We start from the raw sequence: 14158 nt of genomic DNA, 5'->3' as shown, positions 1-14158 counted from the left end.
TCCAATTTCTGCCTCTACTTTTGCCCCAAAGCACTGGGCAAGCCACAATTCTGCAAGGAAATGCTTCCAGGTCAACATTCAAGCTGGCCTTACCCACCGATTTAATTAGAACTGCACTCAAGCAGCCATTTTCTAAGTAAAACTTGTTGAGTCAATTTGGGTGAATCTCTACTAACCAATTTCACCCCATCTGCTTGGGCCCAACCCTTTTAATACAGTCACTGGTAACTGACCAGCTGTTTCTCACAAGAGACCAGAACTGAAGAAGTCGTACTTTTAATCTGTAAATGATGCCTGGTTCTCAGTCTAGCCAACATCTTGCACAAATAGATGGTTTAGAATCCAGAGCAAAATTTGTCAAAGCCTAATTCTACAATTGCTGTTAACATACACTCATTTTGATTGTTTCTGACTTAGATGTCACTAAGCAATTTTACTGTCCCAAACCAGATGAAGGTGGACTTTCCAGGGCGTGCACTCTCTTGGATACTGGCCTACGAGTTTGCTTACACAATTTAGGTCCAGTAGGACTCGTTTGCTGTCTCAAGTACACCTACTGACAGCAACTGCAATGGCTTGCCAGCCCAGAGCCAGAAGAAAATTCTAACCGTTTGGCCAATGCTTGGCTATGTTGGAGTTTTGCTGTGAGCTGTTCTAGAATCCCACTGTTCAGGATATGTCCCGAGTGTGGCCAAACCATTGCCGTCACTCAAATGGTTCTCCCAAGTTCATTCAGACTGGTCAGGGCATCCATTTCTATGAGAGTACACTGCAACTCGTGCTTGCCGCATTTTCCACTGATAATGTCAGTTGTAGTGCCTGTTTGAAGCCCAGCTCAGCTTCAGCTACTAGGTGCTTTTGCATGGTTACGTCATTAATCCTACAGACCAACAGGTCTCTCAGCATCTCATTTAGGTTAAATGAAGGTCATATGCCTCTGCCAGTTACCTTAACCTAGTCAAAAAAGTCCCCTGGTTCTCTATTTGCCGAGTAAAAATGATAGCAGCTCAGAATTAGAAGAGACTTAGTGTCATAATATCTCTTAACTCAATCCATCAACTCTTGAAAGACATTAGTATCTGCTGCATCAGGAAATATTAGGATCCTAACAAAAAAACAAAAACACTGCAGGTCCACAAGCTGTCAAGAGTTACTCACTGGGACAGATCAAAGCAATGTCATTTGTCTGGAAGAAGATAATATTCTTTTCACCCTGGGCCCAGTCTTCAATGGCAGGATTGAACAAGTTAAGCTTCCAAAATAACAGCATGATGCCAGAAATGCTTATCCCAACTCAAAGACAACTGCTGCAAGCAAGTTTCTTCAGTAATGTGCTTTTCTCTTGTTACTACTGAAATAACTTCACAGAAGCCAGCACCCTTTATTTGTGTAAGCGAACTCATAGGCCAGTATCCAAGAGAATGCACGCCCTGGAAAGTCCACCTTCATCTGGTTTGGGACAGTAAAATTGCTTAGTGACATCTAAGTCAGAAACAATCAACCCCACCTCACCCGGCACCTTCCCCTGGATTTAGACATAAAATCGTGCTGAACAATTCTGTGATCTAAGTTGACACTGAATATTAGCGTTATTGAGATTAAAATGGCTGGATTGTTCTTCCATCTCTCAAATTGTGCCAAATCTTAGTCCTTAATATAAATTTGGAAAGATTTATGTCCTGTACTGAGTTGATAACTAGAGATGAACACAGTAACTCCATCTCAGCTTTGCCAAGTGTCCTAATAGGTGGATTCTTGAGTTTGGAAAAAAAAACACAAGGTACCCTTACAAAAACACGCACAAAAACAGGTATCGTTGGAAAAACTCAGCAATACTGGCAGTATTTGTGGAGAGAAAGCAAAAGTAATGTTTCAGGTCCAGTGACCCTTCTTCTGAACTAGACACTTATGTGCTGAAAAGAGAGGCATATTGGTAAGGATTTTCATCGTGGACTCATCACGACAAACTGAGAGGAAGCTGTTCAAATTAGAACACATACCACAGACATGTTTACCTAGGATCACAATATTATCTCAGAGCTCACATATGCTGCAGGGTTAACACATCACCTAACCTGCTATCCTTAATAACTTCTGAAAGTATCCACTTATTTATGTTCCTTTTTATGTATTTAGTATTTTCCATCAAATTGTGCATTACGTGTAAAGTTAAAAAGAGACCTTAACCACTAACCAAAGATTTGCCTGACAGCTAGCTCCTTTTTCTATCGTGGAGCAAGCACCAATTGTAATCAAGTCCAATGAATCTAGCTGTGTCTCTAATTGCATGCCAAATGATCCTTTTCTCACCCGCTTTCTCACTAATTTCAACTGCCTGTCCACAGGGTCCTGCTTCTCTGTCTAGACCAGAACAGCCATCATATTTCACAATCTCTCCCTGATAAAATCTACCACTTTTTCCACACCAGCCATAAGCCATGATCTGCTGCTTGAGCCCACAGCTCTGATATTACTTCAGGCAGAGAATGGGGTGGAAATGCTATTGAACTCAGCAATAAACAACACCCTGCAAGCCAGGAGGATGGAGTGGAAGGCCAACAGCTCACAGCCAATCAAGAGGACTAGCTTAATCAAACTTCTAATCTATTTAATATTTCCAACGTTCCAAGTGAATACAATGTTACCTGTCAAGGAGTTTGGGAAGTCCTGAGCTCATAAAAGACATGGAGTGTTTCATTGCGCGGCACAGGGACCTTGGGCTATTCTCCCAGCTGGTTGCAGCCCTTGAAGCCTCCTCCTCCTTCAACAATTCATAAGGCAGTTTTTAACTTGATTCTTGAAAAAATGGCACTAAACCAGACGGGAAGAGGGAAGCTAGGACCTTGCGGCGCTCAATCAATCCTGCTCTCCGTGCTCCCAGTTACATAAGCTGTGAAGTACGTCATCACGCGGGTACGTCTCCTGTGTTTTCTGTCAGGCGGCTGAGGCGGACAGCCTTGTTCCTGGGGTCCTTTAGCTCCACGTCTCCATCGAGGAGGGGCGGCTGTGGGACTGGGATCCCCGGGTGGACAGTTACACCAGGACAGCCCGATTCCTCCCCGGCCCTTGGGGCGGGGGGAAGGTGGTGGTGGCTCCGCTGTTGGTCAGCGGGTGAGTGTTGAATTCGGTGGGGGTGGTTGTGATCTCCATCGGCTCCCTGACAGCTTTGGGCCTCAGTGGAAGCCCCGGGCTTGCTCCCTTCTCTGGACCGCGGGGTGGTGGTAATCTCTGTTTCTGCTGGCCTGCAATGAGCGTCTCACTTTCCAAAGACGTCCTGGTTTCATACACGCCGAACTTTGATTTGATTTCAAAGGTTAGGTCGAGTTGACCGTCTTTATCTTGACACAGACACACACACACACACACACACACACACACACACACACACACTTTAAGTGAATTTGCCCTTTGTTGGTCGTTATACTCGAAAGTATTCTAGCTAAGAGTACTCTAACACCGTCTGAGATATCTGTTATAGCCCTGTTGTTCGATATGCCTTCTACCTGTTTCGAGGAGGTTTGTTTACAACATCCACAGTGTAAACAAACTACCTGCAGGGTTAAACGTGGCAGGATGTACGATAACTGACCACTCCTGCATGGAAACAGTGTGGTTTCAACGAGCCTGACTAAAATTGCGCCATTGGGGTCATGAGGTAACAGGCTTTTCAGTGGCTAGCAGTTTTAAACTGCATAAGAATGTGCCTTGGCCTGAGGACACTGGTGCAAAAGTTCCTTAGAGCAATATCCTCGACCTGCCTCCTCCTGTTTCATCAGTCATTTTCCTGCAAGTGCTGATTGTGTATTATGATAAAGTAATTTGTGGCTGACAAGTGCCAACTCATTACCTTCACCAGAGAGACTAACCAGTTCCCATTAGTCAATGACGTTCTTGTCACTATATTTGCCACTAGCAGTATTTAGGGTTGCCATTGAATAAAAAAATCAAATGTGTTGTGCACAGACAATGTGCAAATTTTGTTAACTTTAAAGTTGTGATTTGCACAAAGAAAATTCATCACATGAGTAATATGAATGCTGCCCTATCTGTGTTCATGGACTTAATTTGTAACCGCATTCTGCTCTTCTGGTAGAATTAACAGCTACCTAAAATGTCTGCCTTCTGATATAACAAAATAAAGAATGGCAGATAATGGACATCTGAAAGTAAAGCAGAAATTGCTGGCAAAACTTAGCAGTACTGATGACATCTACAGTGGGGGGGAGGAATCAGTGAGCATTTGGAGTCTGGGGACTCATCAGACTTAAAATGCTACTCTGCTTTAGCCCTACAAAGGCTGCCACACCTGTTGAATTTTGCTGTTGGCTTTTGAAGGCTATTGATTCAAACAGAGATCATATTCGGTCTAACTATTTGCTGTTCTTCAAGTCATATTAAACTGAGGTGCATCAGACCATTTGGATGAATAGTAAAAATTCCATGATGCTGCATTGTCCTGTTCCTTGAATATTATCATTAAAAAGAAATAACTTAACTGTTAATCTCATTGCCTATTTATGGGGCATGCATACTGTGAAGTGTCATTCAGAAAAGAAGAACTGATGTGAACCGCTTTGTGCTGCTAAAGAACAAAGTGATTTAGAAAAGTACAAACAGTGGTAAGAATTGCAGCCTTAGCGCTTGTGTGTCTGTATTTCATCTTGGGCATTGTCCAGTAGAATTCATTGTTACATTCTCGCACGTTTCACTATTGGGGCGAATGGATCAGATTAATATACCCCTTTCCCATGAGACCATGAGCATTGTTTAGTTAGTCTTTTATAATTTAGTTTTATTTGGTATTGATTTTATACTGCAAGCATCAGCACACTGCACATTGTTCAGCGGTTTGGATGGTTTGAGAAAATTGGTATGTAGTGTTCTGTACTTTATAAACTGACTACTCATCTATCGGTTTGTTTTGGTTTGTTTCTGTTAACCATTTATTGTATATGTACTCCGGGTATTTGAATTGATTGCTTTTTTGCTCTTTTCTGAATAGGTCATGTAATAATTCCTTCAGCTGTTATACCAGTAGTTCAGGATGTCGTGGTTGGTTGAGCTTGCAGGGAAGGCAGAAGACTTCTTGAATAAAGTGGACCAGGGGGCAGCAGCAGCATTGCTGACTACTCCCATTGAAAATGTGACTACAACACAAACATTCAGCAATGAGGCTGGATCTTCCAATCAGTACTCTACCCTGAATGAGCCAAGTAGTAAATCTGATCACCAGACTCACCCTAGTATTAGTTATGTCTCTTCTGCTGCTGGTAACATTAAGAGACAAAAGGCCACCCTCCTTGCTGGAGCTTCTAATGCATCCTCTTCATCACGGACCTTTGAAGGTACAGCCAGTGCAACTGCAAGCTCGTCTCATAGCAGACCCTCAACACAGTTTGTCAGACCAAAAAAGACTGAACCAGATGATGACCAACTCTTTGATTTCTTAAACAGTTCAGAAAAATCATTAAATGGCAAAGCAGACAACAAACGGGAGATATCAAAGCCTTCCACACCAAAAGGTCATTCCCGAACTTCCAGTCTCAGTTCAGCATCCACTTGCACCATTAACATGAAGCCAATAGAAGCGAGCACTGTCACGGATGACTCTACTGACAGACTTGGTATGAAACAATTTCGATTAAAATAAATGTTATGTTTACCTTTACCAGTAACTTGTATTTTTCTGCACGTAGGTATTGTTCTGAACATGCAAAATGTTTGGCTTTCTTGTCATTGATACTGTAATTTAAATGCTATTTTTGCCAAATTTCAAAATTAGAAAATCACATTCAGTGTGGGTGAGTAACTTGGTGGTGCATACAGTTTGCATGTTGTATTTTTCTGCATTCAAAGCCAGTACAAAGTGTCAAAGTTTCTTATGTTTAGTTGAATAGATATTTACATAAATTAGTTCAGACAGTCTTAACCTATTGCTACTTTAAAGAGCATAAAACTACACAAGTTGTTATCTGACTCTGAAACCATCAAGATGGTTGATATGAGAAAGGAAGGCAGGTGTGATGAAAAGAGTGGTTAAAACTTACAGAAGCAAAGTGCTCCTGACTCTCTGCCTAAGCTGTGTGGGTGTTTGTAGATAATGCAAGTAGAAAGCTTTCTATTGCCTAAATGTATAAGGGCTCTTGTGATGCAGTAATAGTGTCTGTATCACTGGGATTTGAGTCCCACCTGCTGCAGAGTTATATCACAACATTCCTGGGCCAGTTGGCTTTTTAAAAAAGCATGCCTAACTGTGTAGAAGTAATGAAGTAAATTGAAATGGCACTTGTTTGAAAAGATCCTTTAGCTTTCCACTCCTGATTGATTCATCAGCGTCAGAGACAAAAAGACTGCAGCTGTTAATTCTATTTTAATTTTATTTCTCCTTCTCTTAGACAGAGGCAAAAATTATAAATGTATTTACAATCAAGCGCGATGCTGTAGCCGATTGCTTTGTCCCATTTTTCACCTCTCCATGATTTGTTTTGGTCTTCTAATCATATAAAATACTATGGATCAACAAACTCTGACCAATAATTTAGGTCACTTGAAGTTCAGAAAGAAGCAGGATATATTACGGAGCAAAAATCCTTGATAACAAAGTGTGAAGCTGGATGAACACAGCAGGCCAAGCAGCATCTCAGGAGCACAAAAGCTGACGTTCCCCATTGGCAGGCTGATGGAAAAAGTGAAGTCACATGAGGTCCAGGGTGTGCTAGCTAGATGGATAAAAAACTGGCTAGGCAACAGGAGACAGAGGGTAGTAGTAGAAGGGAGTTTCTCAAATTGGAGATTTGTGACCAGTGGTGTTCCACAGGGATTTGTGCTGGGACCACTGTTGTTTGGGATATATGTAAATGATCTGGAGGAAGGTGTAGGTGGTCTGATCAGCAAGTTTGCTGATGGCACTAAGATTGGTGGAGTAGCTGATAGTGAAGGGGACTGTCAGAGATTACAACAGAATATAGATAGACCGGAGAGTTGAGCAGATAAATGGCAGATGGAGTTCAATCCGGGCAAACGCGAGGTGATGCATTTTGGACGATCAAATTCAAGGTCGAACTATACAGTAAATGGAAAAGTCCTAGGGAAAATTGATGAACAGAGAGATCTGGGTGTTCAGGTCCATTGTTCCCTGAAGGTGACAACGCAGGTCAATAGGGTGGTCAAAAAGGCATATGGCATGCTTTCCTTCATTGGGCGGGGTATTGAGTACAAGAGTTGGCAGGTCATGTTGCAGTTGTATAGGACTTTGGTTTGGCCACATTTGGAGTACTGTGTACAGTTCTGCTCGCCACATTACCAAAAGGATGTGGATGCTTTGGAGAGGGTGTAGAGGAGGTTCACCAGGATGTTGCCTGGTATGGTGGGTGCTGGCTATGAAGAGAGTTTGAGTAGATTAGGATTATTTTCATTAGAAAGACGGAGATTGAGGAGGGGACATGATTGACGTCTACAAAATCATGAGGGGTATAGACAGGGTGAACAGCTGAAAGCTTTTTCCCAGAGTGGGGGACTCAATTACTAGAGGTCATGAGTTCAAAGTGAGAGGAGGAAAGTTTAAGGGAGATATGCGTGGAAAGTTCATTACACAGAGGGTGGTGTGTGCCTGGAATGTGTTGCCAGCGGAGGTGGTAGACGCAGACACGTTAGCGTCTTTTAAGATATATTTGGACAGGTACATGGATGGGCAGGGAGCAAATGGACGCAGACTGTTCGTAATAGATGACTTGTTAGACAGAGGATCTTGATCTGCACAGGCTTGGAGGGCCGAAGGGCCTGCTCCTGTGCTGTAGATTTATTTGTTCGGGCCTAGACCCTTCATCAGAGAGTGGGATGGGGAGGGGGTTCTGAAATAAATAGGGAAAGAGGGGGAGGTGGACCGAAGATGGATAGAGGAGAAGATAGGTGGAGAGGAGAGTATAGGTGAGGAGGGGATAGGTCAGTCCGGGGAGGACAGACAGGGCAAGGAGGCGGGATGAGGTTAGTAGGTGGTAAATGGAGGTGAGACTTGAGGTGGGAGGAGGGGATAGGTGAGAGGAAGAACAGGCTAGGGAGGCGGGGACGAGCTGGGCTGGTTTTGGGATGCAGTGGGGGGAGGGGACGAGCTGGGCTGGTGTTGGGATGCAGTGGGGGAGGGGGAGATTTTAAAGCTTGTGAAGTCTACATTGATATCATTGGGCTGCAGGATTCCCAAGCGGAATATGAGTTGCTGTTCCTGCAACCTTCGGGTGGCATCATCGTGGCACTGCAGGAGGCCCATGCTGGACATGTCGTCTAAGCAATGGGAGGGGGAGTTAAAATGGTTTGCGACTGGGAGGTGCAGTTGTTTATTACGAACCGAGCAGAGGTGTTCTGCAAAGCAGTCCCCAAGCCTTCGCTTGGTTTCCCCAATGTAGAGGAAGCCACACCGGGTACGCAGTAAACAACTGCACCTCCCAGTCGGGAACCATTTTAACTCCCCCTCCCATTGCTTAGACGACATGTCCAGCATGGGCCTCCTGCACTGCCACGATGATGCCACCCGAAGGTTGCAGGAACAGCAACTCATATTCCGCTTGGGAACCCTGCAGCCCAATGGTATCAATGTGGACTTCACAAGCTTTAAAATCTCCCCCTCCCCCACTGCATCCCAAAACCAGCCCAGCTCGACCCCCCCCCCCCCCCCACTGCATCCCAAAACCAGCCCAGCTTGTCCCCGCCTCCCTAACCTGTTCTTCCTCTCACCTATCCCCTCCCACCTCAAGCCTCACCTCCATTTACCACCTACTAACCTCAATCCTGCCTCCATGACCTGTATGTCCTCCCTGGACTGACCTATCCCCTCCCCACCTATACTCTCCTCTCCACCTATCTTCTCCTCTTTCCATCTTCAGTCTGCCTCCCCTCACTCCCTATTTATTTCAGAACCCTCTCCCCAACCCCCTCTCTGATGAAGAGTCTAGGCCCGAAACGTCAGCTTTTGTGCTCCTGAGATGCTGCTTGGCCTGCTGTGTTCATCCAGCTTCACACTTTTTTTATCTCGGATTCTCCAGCATCTGCAGTTCCCCTTATCTCTCATCACAAAAATCCTTGATATATCTATTTTGTCCGTTGTCTTAGGATCTTTGCACATAATTTCTATTAAGAATCATGGAATCCCTACAGTGTGGAAACAGGCCAATCGGCCCAACAAGTCCACATTGCCCCTCCAAAGAGCATCCCACCCAGACTAATCCCCCTAGCCTTTCCCTATCACCCTGCATTTCCAATGGATAATCCACCTAATTTGCATACGCCTACACACTATGGACAATTTAGCACGGCCAATCCACCTAACCTGTGCATCTTTTTTGACTGTGGCAGAAAACTGGAGCACCCGGCAGAAACCCACGCAAACACATGGAGAACATGCAAACTCCACAGAGATAGTCACCTGAGGGTGGAATGGCCCCTGGCATTGTGAGGCAGCAGTGCTAACCACTGAGCCTCTGTGCCACTCATGGTTTACCTATTGTTCTTGCTGTTTACTGTAAGAACTAATGGCCTGTGTTCAACAGTATTCAAGAGAATGGTGCAGTTCATTCATTTATTTACGGCTTCTATTGGCAGAATAATAATTAGTGCTGTTTCGAGTTCCCTGATTAAAGTCAACAAAATGTACAACGGATCGCCAAGTGGAATGGCTGAGACTGTTAGAAAAAGGAAGTTATATAAATGTTTGAAGGAGACAGTGGGAGAACACAGATTAATTTTGGATTACTTTAGAAAGGGGAATGTTTACAGCAGGCACTTGATTATGTAGGAAGACTATTGTAGTCTGATCGAGGAGTCCAGATATCTCAAGAGTCAGTAAAAACAAGTGCCTTCCACCTAAGTATAAGATTGAGTTACAGTCTTGAATTCATTTGAGTTTGGAATATTAATAATCCATCAGAAATTTCCCTATGCAGGAAATGTTTTTTTTCAGTTAGCCAACGGTAGAACTCCATGAACATATACTATGACTGGGGTTATCAAAATTAATTCCTGTTGACTGTCAGATGGTCATAGATATTGTGCTTCAGAGGATCTCAATGTTTGCTGTTGTACAGCTTGTCTCAGCTACCTTGGAAGTAACCCAGTATGTGCAGTGACTGATTTTTCGCAGTTTCATAAACCTGCTAATAGTTATTTTTTGAACTGCATATTTAACTTGACACTGAGGACCACCATCACTAGTAATTTAGGGGGATGATAGAAGGGGAAAAGAGTGCTAACAGTACAAAAGGACAAGGTCATTGATGTACAGCCAGAGAGAGAGTCCAGTAAATGACAAGTTATTGTTACCCATGGGTTCAGTGGACTGGAAATATCAGGTTGGTAGTGGATCTCAAGAAAAGGAATTCATTGAATGTTTACTAGATGGTTTCTTCTATTTTCGGGGGGCAGCTTGTGGTAGAGCCCTCTAGGGAACAGACAATTCCAGATTTAGTGATGTGTGATGAGACAGACTTGATTCGGGAGCTGAAGGTGAAAGAACCCCTAGGGGGCAGTCACCACAACATGATAGAATTCATCCTGCAGTTTCAGAAAGAGAAGATCAAATCAGAAGTAACAGTATTCCTGTTGAGTAAAGGCAATGAGGTAGGAGCTGGCCAGAGTTGATTGGAAAGGAATTCCAGCAGGAAAGATGGTGGAACAGCAATGGCAGCAGTTTCTGGGGGTAATTTGGGAGACACAGCAGAAATTCATCCCATGGAAGAGGAAACAAACTAAGGGGAGGATGCGGTAACCATGCCTGACCAGGGAAGTTCAGCCACAGCTAAAATATGTAAGGTGTTAAAGATTAGTACAAAACCTTTAAAAGCCAGCAGAGGATAACCGAAAAAGCAGTAAGTAAGAGAAGATAAAGTATGACAGGAAGCTAGCTGTAATATAAAAGAAGATTGCAAGAGTTTTCTTTAGGTATCTAAAAACAACTGGAAAATGAGGCTGGAGAAGTAGTAATGGTGAAAAAGAAATGGCAGAGGAGCTGCATAGGCATTTGCATTAGTTGTCAGTGGAGGACACCAACAGCATACTAGAACTTCAAGCGATTCGGAGGCAGAAATGAGTCTAGTGGCCATCATTACAGAGAAGCTGCTATGGATGCGGTAAGGTCTGAAGGTGGATCAATCAGATGGACTATACCCCAGAGTTCTGAAGGAATGAGCTAGTAGTGACACTGGTGATCTTTCAAGGATCACTGGAGTTGGTGAGGTCCCAGAGTACTGGAAAATGGTTAATGTAACACTGCTGTTAAGAAGGGAGGGAAGCAGAAGCAAGGAAGATTATAGGCTAAGATAATAAAATGTGAGGCTGGATGAACACAGCAGGCCCAGCAGCATCTCAGGAGCACAAAAGCTGACGTTTCGGGCCTAGACCCTTCATCAGAGAGGGGGATGGGGTGAGGGTTCTGGAATAAATAGGGAGAGAGGGGGAGGCGGACCGAAGATGGAGAGAAAAGAAGATAGGTGGAGAGGGTATAGGTGGGGAGGTAGGGAGGGGATAGGTCAGTCCAGGGAAAACGGACAGGAAAAGAGGTGGGATGAGGTTAGTAGGTAGGAGATGGAGGTGCGGCTTGGGGTGGGAGGAAGGGATGGGTGAGAGGAAGAACAGGTTAGGGAGGCAGAGACAGGTTGGACTGGTTTTGGGATGCAGTGGGTGGAGGGGAAGAGCTGGGCTGGTTTTGGGATGCGGTGGGGGAAGGGGAGATTTTGAAGCTGGTGAAGTCCACATTGATACCATTGGGCTGCAGGGTTCCCAAGCGGAATATGAGTTGCTGTTCCTGCAACCTTCGGGTGGCGTCATTGTGGCAGTTGGCCCGACTTTGGTCGTTGGTAAGATCTGACTCGATTATTAAGGGTTAGTTTGCAGAATACTTCGAAGTGCATGGTAAAATAGAGCAGAGCCAGCATGGCTTCGTCAAGGGAAAGCCATGTCTAACAAATCTATGGGAATTGTCTTCAGGAGGTAACAAACATGTTAGACAAAGGAGAACCAATGGGTGTGATCTATTTGAATTTCCAGAAGGCCTTTGACAAGGTGCCGCACAGAAGGTTGTTAAATAAGAACCATGGATTTAGGGCAAGGCACTGACATGAATAGGATTGGCTGACTGACAGAAGACCGACAGTGGGGATACAGGGGTATTTTTCAGGATGGTAGCCAGTAGTGGAGTTTTGCAGGCGTCAGTGATGGGATCACAGTCATTCATGTTATACATTTAAGTAGACAATTTTCTAAACAAGGAAAAATTTTGGAAATCTGAAACACACTAGGACTCACGGAGTCCCAGTACAGGATTCTCTTAAGGTTAACGTGCAGCTTCATTCAGCAGTTAGGATTTATTTCAAGAGGACGAGAATACAAGAGAAGAGATGTACTGCTGAGGCTGTATAAGGCTCTGGTCAGACTGCATTTGAATATTGTGAACAATCTTAGTCCCCATTTCTAAGGAAGTATGTGCTGGTTTTGGAGTGGATCCAGAGGAAATTGTGAAGAGCTTGTCTGTGAGAAGTAGTAAGGAGTAGTGAATCTGTACTCAGTTGAGTTTAGAAGGATGAGAGGAGGATCTGACTGAAATTTGCAGAATACTGAGAGGTCATGATAGGGTGGACATTGAAAAGGTGTTTCCACTTGGAGAGACTTGTATCTGAGGGCACAGCCTTAAAGCAAAGAGACGACCCTTTACAACTGAGTTGAGGAGGAATTTCTTCGGCTAGAAAAGGCCTGCAAGGAAAAGCCCAGAGCTGTAGACTGGTGGGCCTAATGTCAGTGATGTGAAGGTCTTTGGAGGTCATTTTGAGAAATATGAACTACTGCATTTAGAAAGGCGAGGACCGATGTAGGAATAGTCGGCTGGCTTTGTGTATGGGAAACTGTCTCTCTCAACTTTGAGATTTTCGCAGAGGTGACCAAGACAAAAGGTGAAGGCCTAGTGGTGGATGTTGTCTGACATGGACTTTAGCAAGGCCATTGACAAGGTTTTGCATGGAAATTTGGTTGGTAAGGTTAGATCACATGGGCTGTAGGGAGAACTTGTCAGTTGGATACAAAATTGTCTTGACAGGAGACAATGTGATAGTAAAGGGTTGTTTTTCAGACTGGGAGCCTGTGATCACTGGTACACTGCAAGGATCAGTGTTTGGACCACTGTCATTTGTCATTTATATAAATGATTTGGATGAGAATGTAAGAGGCATGATCAATAAGTTTGCAGATGACGCCAAAGTTGGTGATATAGTGGACATTGAAGAAGGCTTTCTTGGAGTACAATAGGATCTTGATCGGCTGGGCTATTGGGTCAAGGAATGGTAGATGGAGTTTAATTTGGAAAAATATGAGGTGTTGCATTTTGGTAAGACAAACCAGGGCAGAACTCATGTAGTTAATGGTAAGGCTGTAGGGAGTGATGTTGAATGGACAGAGACCTAGGGGTGCAGGTATATAGTTTCTTGAAAATGGCATGATAGGTAGACAGGGCAATGAAGAAGGCATTTGACACACTTTCCTTCATCAATCAGAGCATTGAGTACAAGAGTTGGAATGTCTAGTTACAGCTGTAACGACATTTTGAGTACTGTGTACGGTTCTGGTGACCCTGCCATAGGAAGGACATTATTAAACTGGAAAAGGTGCGAAAAAGATTTACAAGGATGTTACTGAGACTAAAAGGTTTGAGGAGAAGTAGAATAGGCTGGGACTTTTCTCTCTGGAGTGACGGAGGCTGAGCAGTGACCTTAAGAGGTTTATGAAATCATAAGGGTCATGGATAAGGTGAATAGCCAAGGTCTTTTTTTTCCCTGGATAGGGAAGTCCAAAACTACAGGGTATAGGTTTAAGGTGTGGGTAAAGATGTAAAATGGACCTGAGGGCCAACTTCTTCACAGAGAGGGTATTGCATACACGGAACCAGCTGCCAGAGAAAGTGGTGGAGGCAGGTGCAGTTACAACATCTAAAAGGTATTTGGACAGGTACATGGATAGGAAAAGTTTAGAGGGATATGGGCCAAAAGCAGGCAAATGGCACTAGTTCAGTTTAAGAAACTTGGTTGACTTAGACAAATTGGGCTGAAGGGCCTGTTTCCATGCTGTATGACTCTGACGCAGAGGGTGGGCCTGTGAAAGTCATTGCTGTAGACTGCAGTGGAGGCCA

At 44.1% G+C, this 14158-nt stretch overlaps 1 protein-coding gene and 1 long non-coding RNA gene across 3 annotated transcripts in view; one reads left to right on the top strand and one right to left on the bottom strand.

Annotated features, from left to right (window-relative positions):
• Positions 1-2817, bottom strand: part of LOC132210092 (uncharacterized) — a 29839-nt gene extending 27022 nt beyond the window's left edge. The window contains exon 1 of the long non-coding RNA XR_009446284.1: positions 2646-2817. This is a non-coding gene — a long non-coding RNA (uncharacterized LOC132210092). The remainder of the gene's footprint in view (positions 1-2645) is intronic.
• Positions 2818-2958: 141 nt separating this feature from the next.
• golga5 (golgin A5) overlaps positions 2959-14158 on the top strand; it is a 39523-nt gene continuing 28323 nt past the window's right edge. The window contains exons 1-2 of one of the 2 annotated variants that reach the window (XM_048537795.1): positions 2959-3111; positions 5003-5624. In XM_048537795.1, the coding sequence (XP_048393752.1) occupies positions 5045-5624 (580 nt within the window). In that variant the 5' untranslated portion in view covers positions 2959-3111; positions 5003-5044. Of the gene's footprint in view, positions 3112-3151; positions 3314-5002; positions 5625-14158 lie in introns of those variants that run through there. The other variant, XM_048537796.2, reaches the window with a different exon arrangement.

The sequence above is a fragment of the Stegostoma tigrinum genome, chromosome 10 (genome assembly GCF_030684315.1).
Source record: "Stegostoma tigrinum isolate sSteTig4 chromosome 10, sSteTig4.hap1, whole genome shotgun sequence".
NCBI lineage: Eukaryota > Metazoa > Chordata > Chondrichthyes > Orectolobiformes > Stegostomatidae > Stegostoma > Stegostoma tigrinum.
This window is presented reverse-complemented; position numbering and strand designations above follow the sequence as displayed.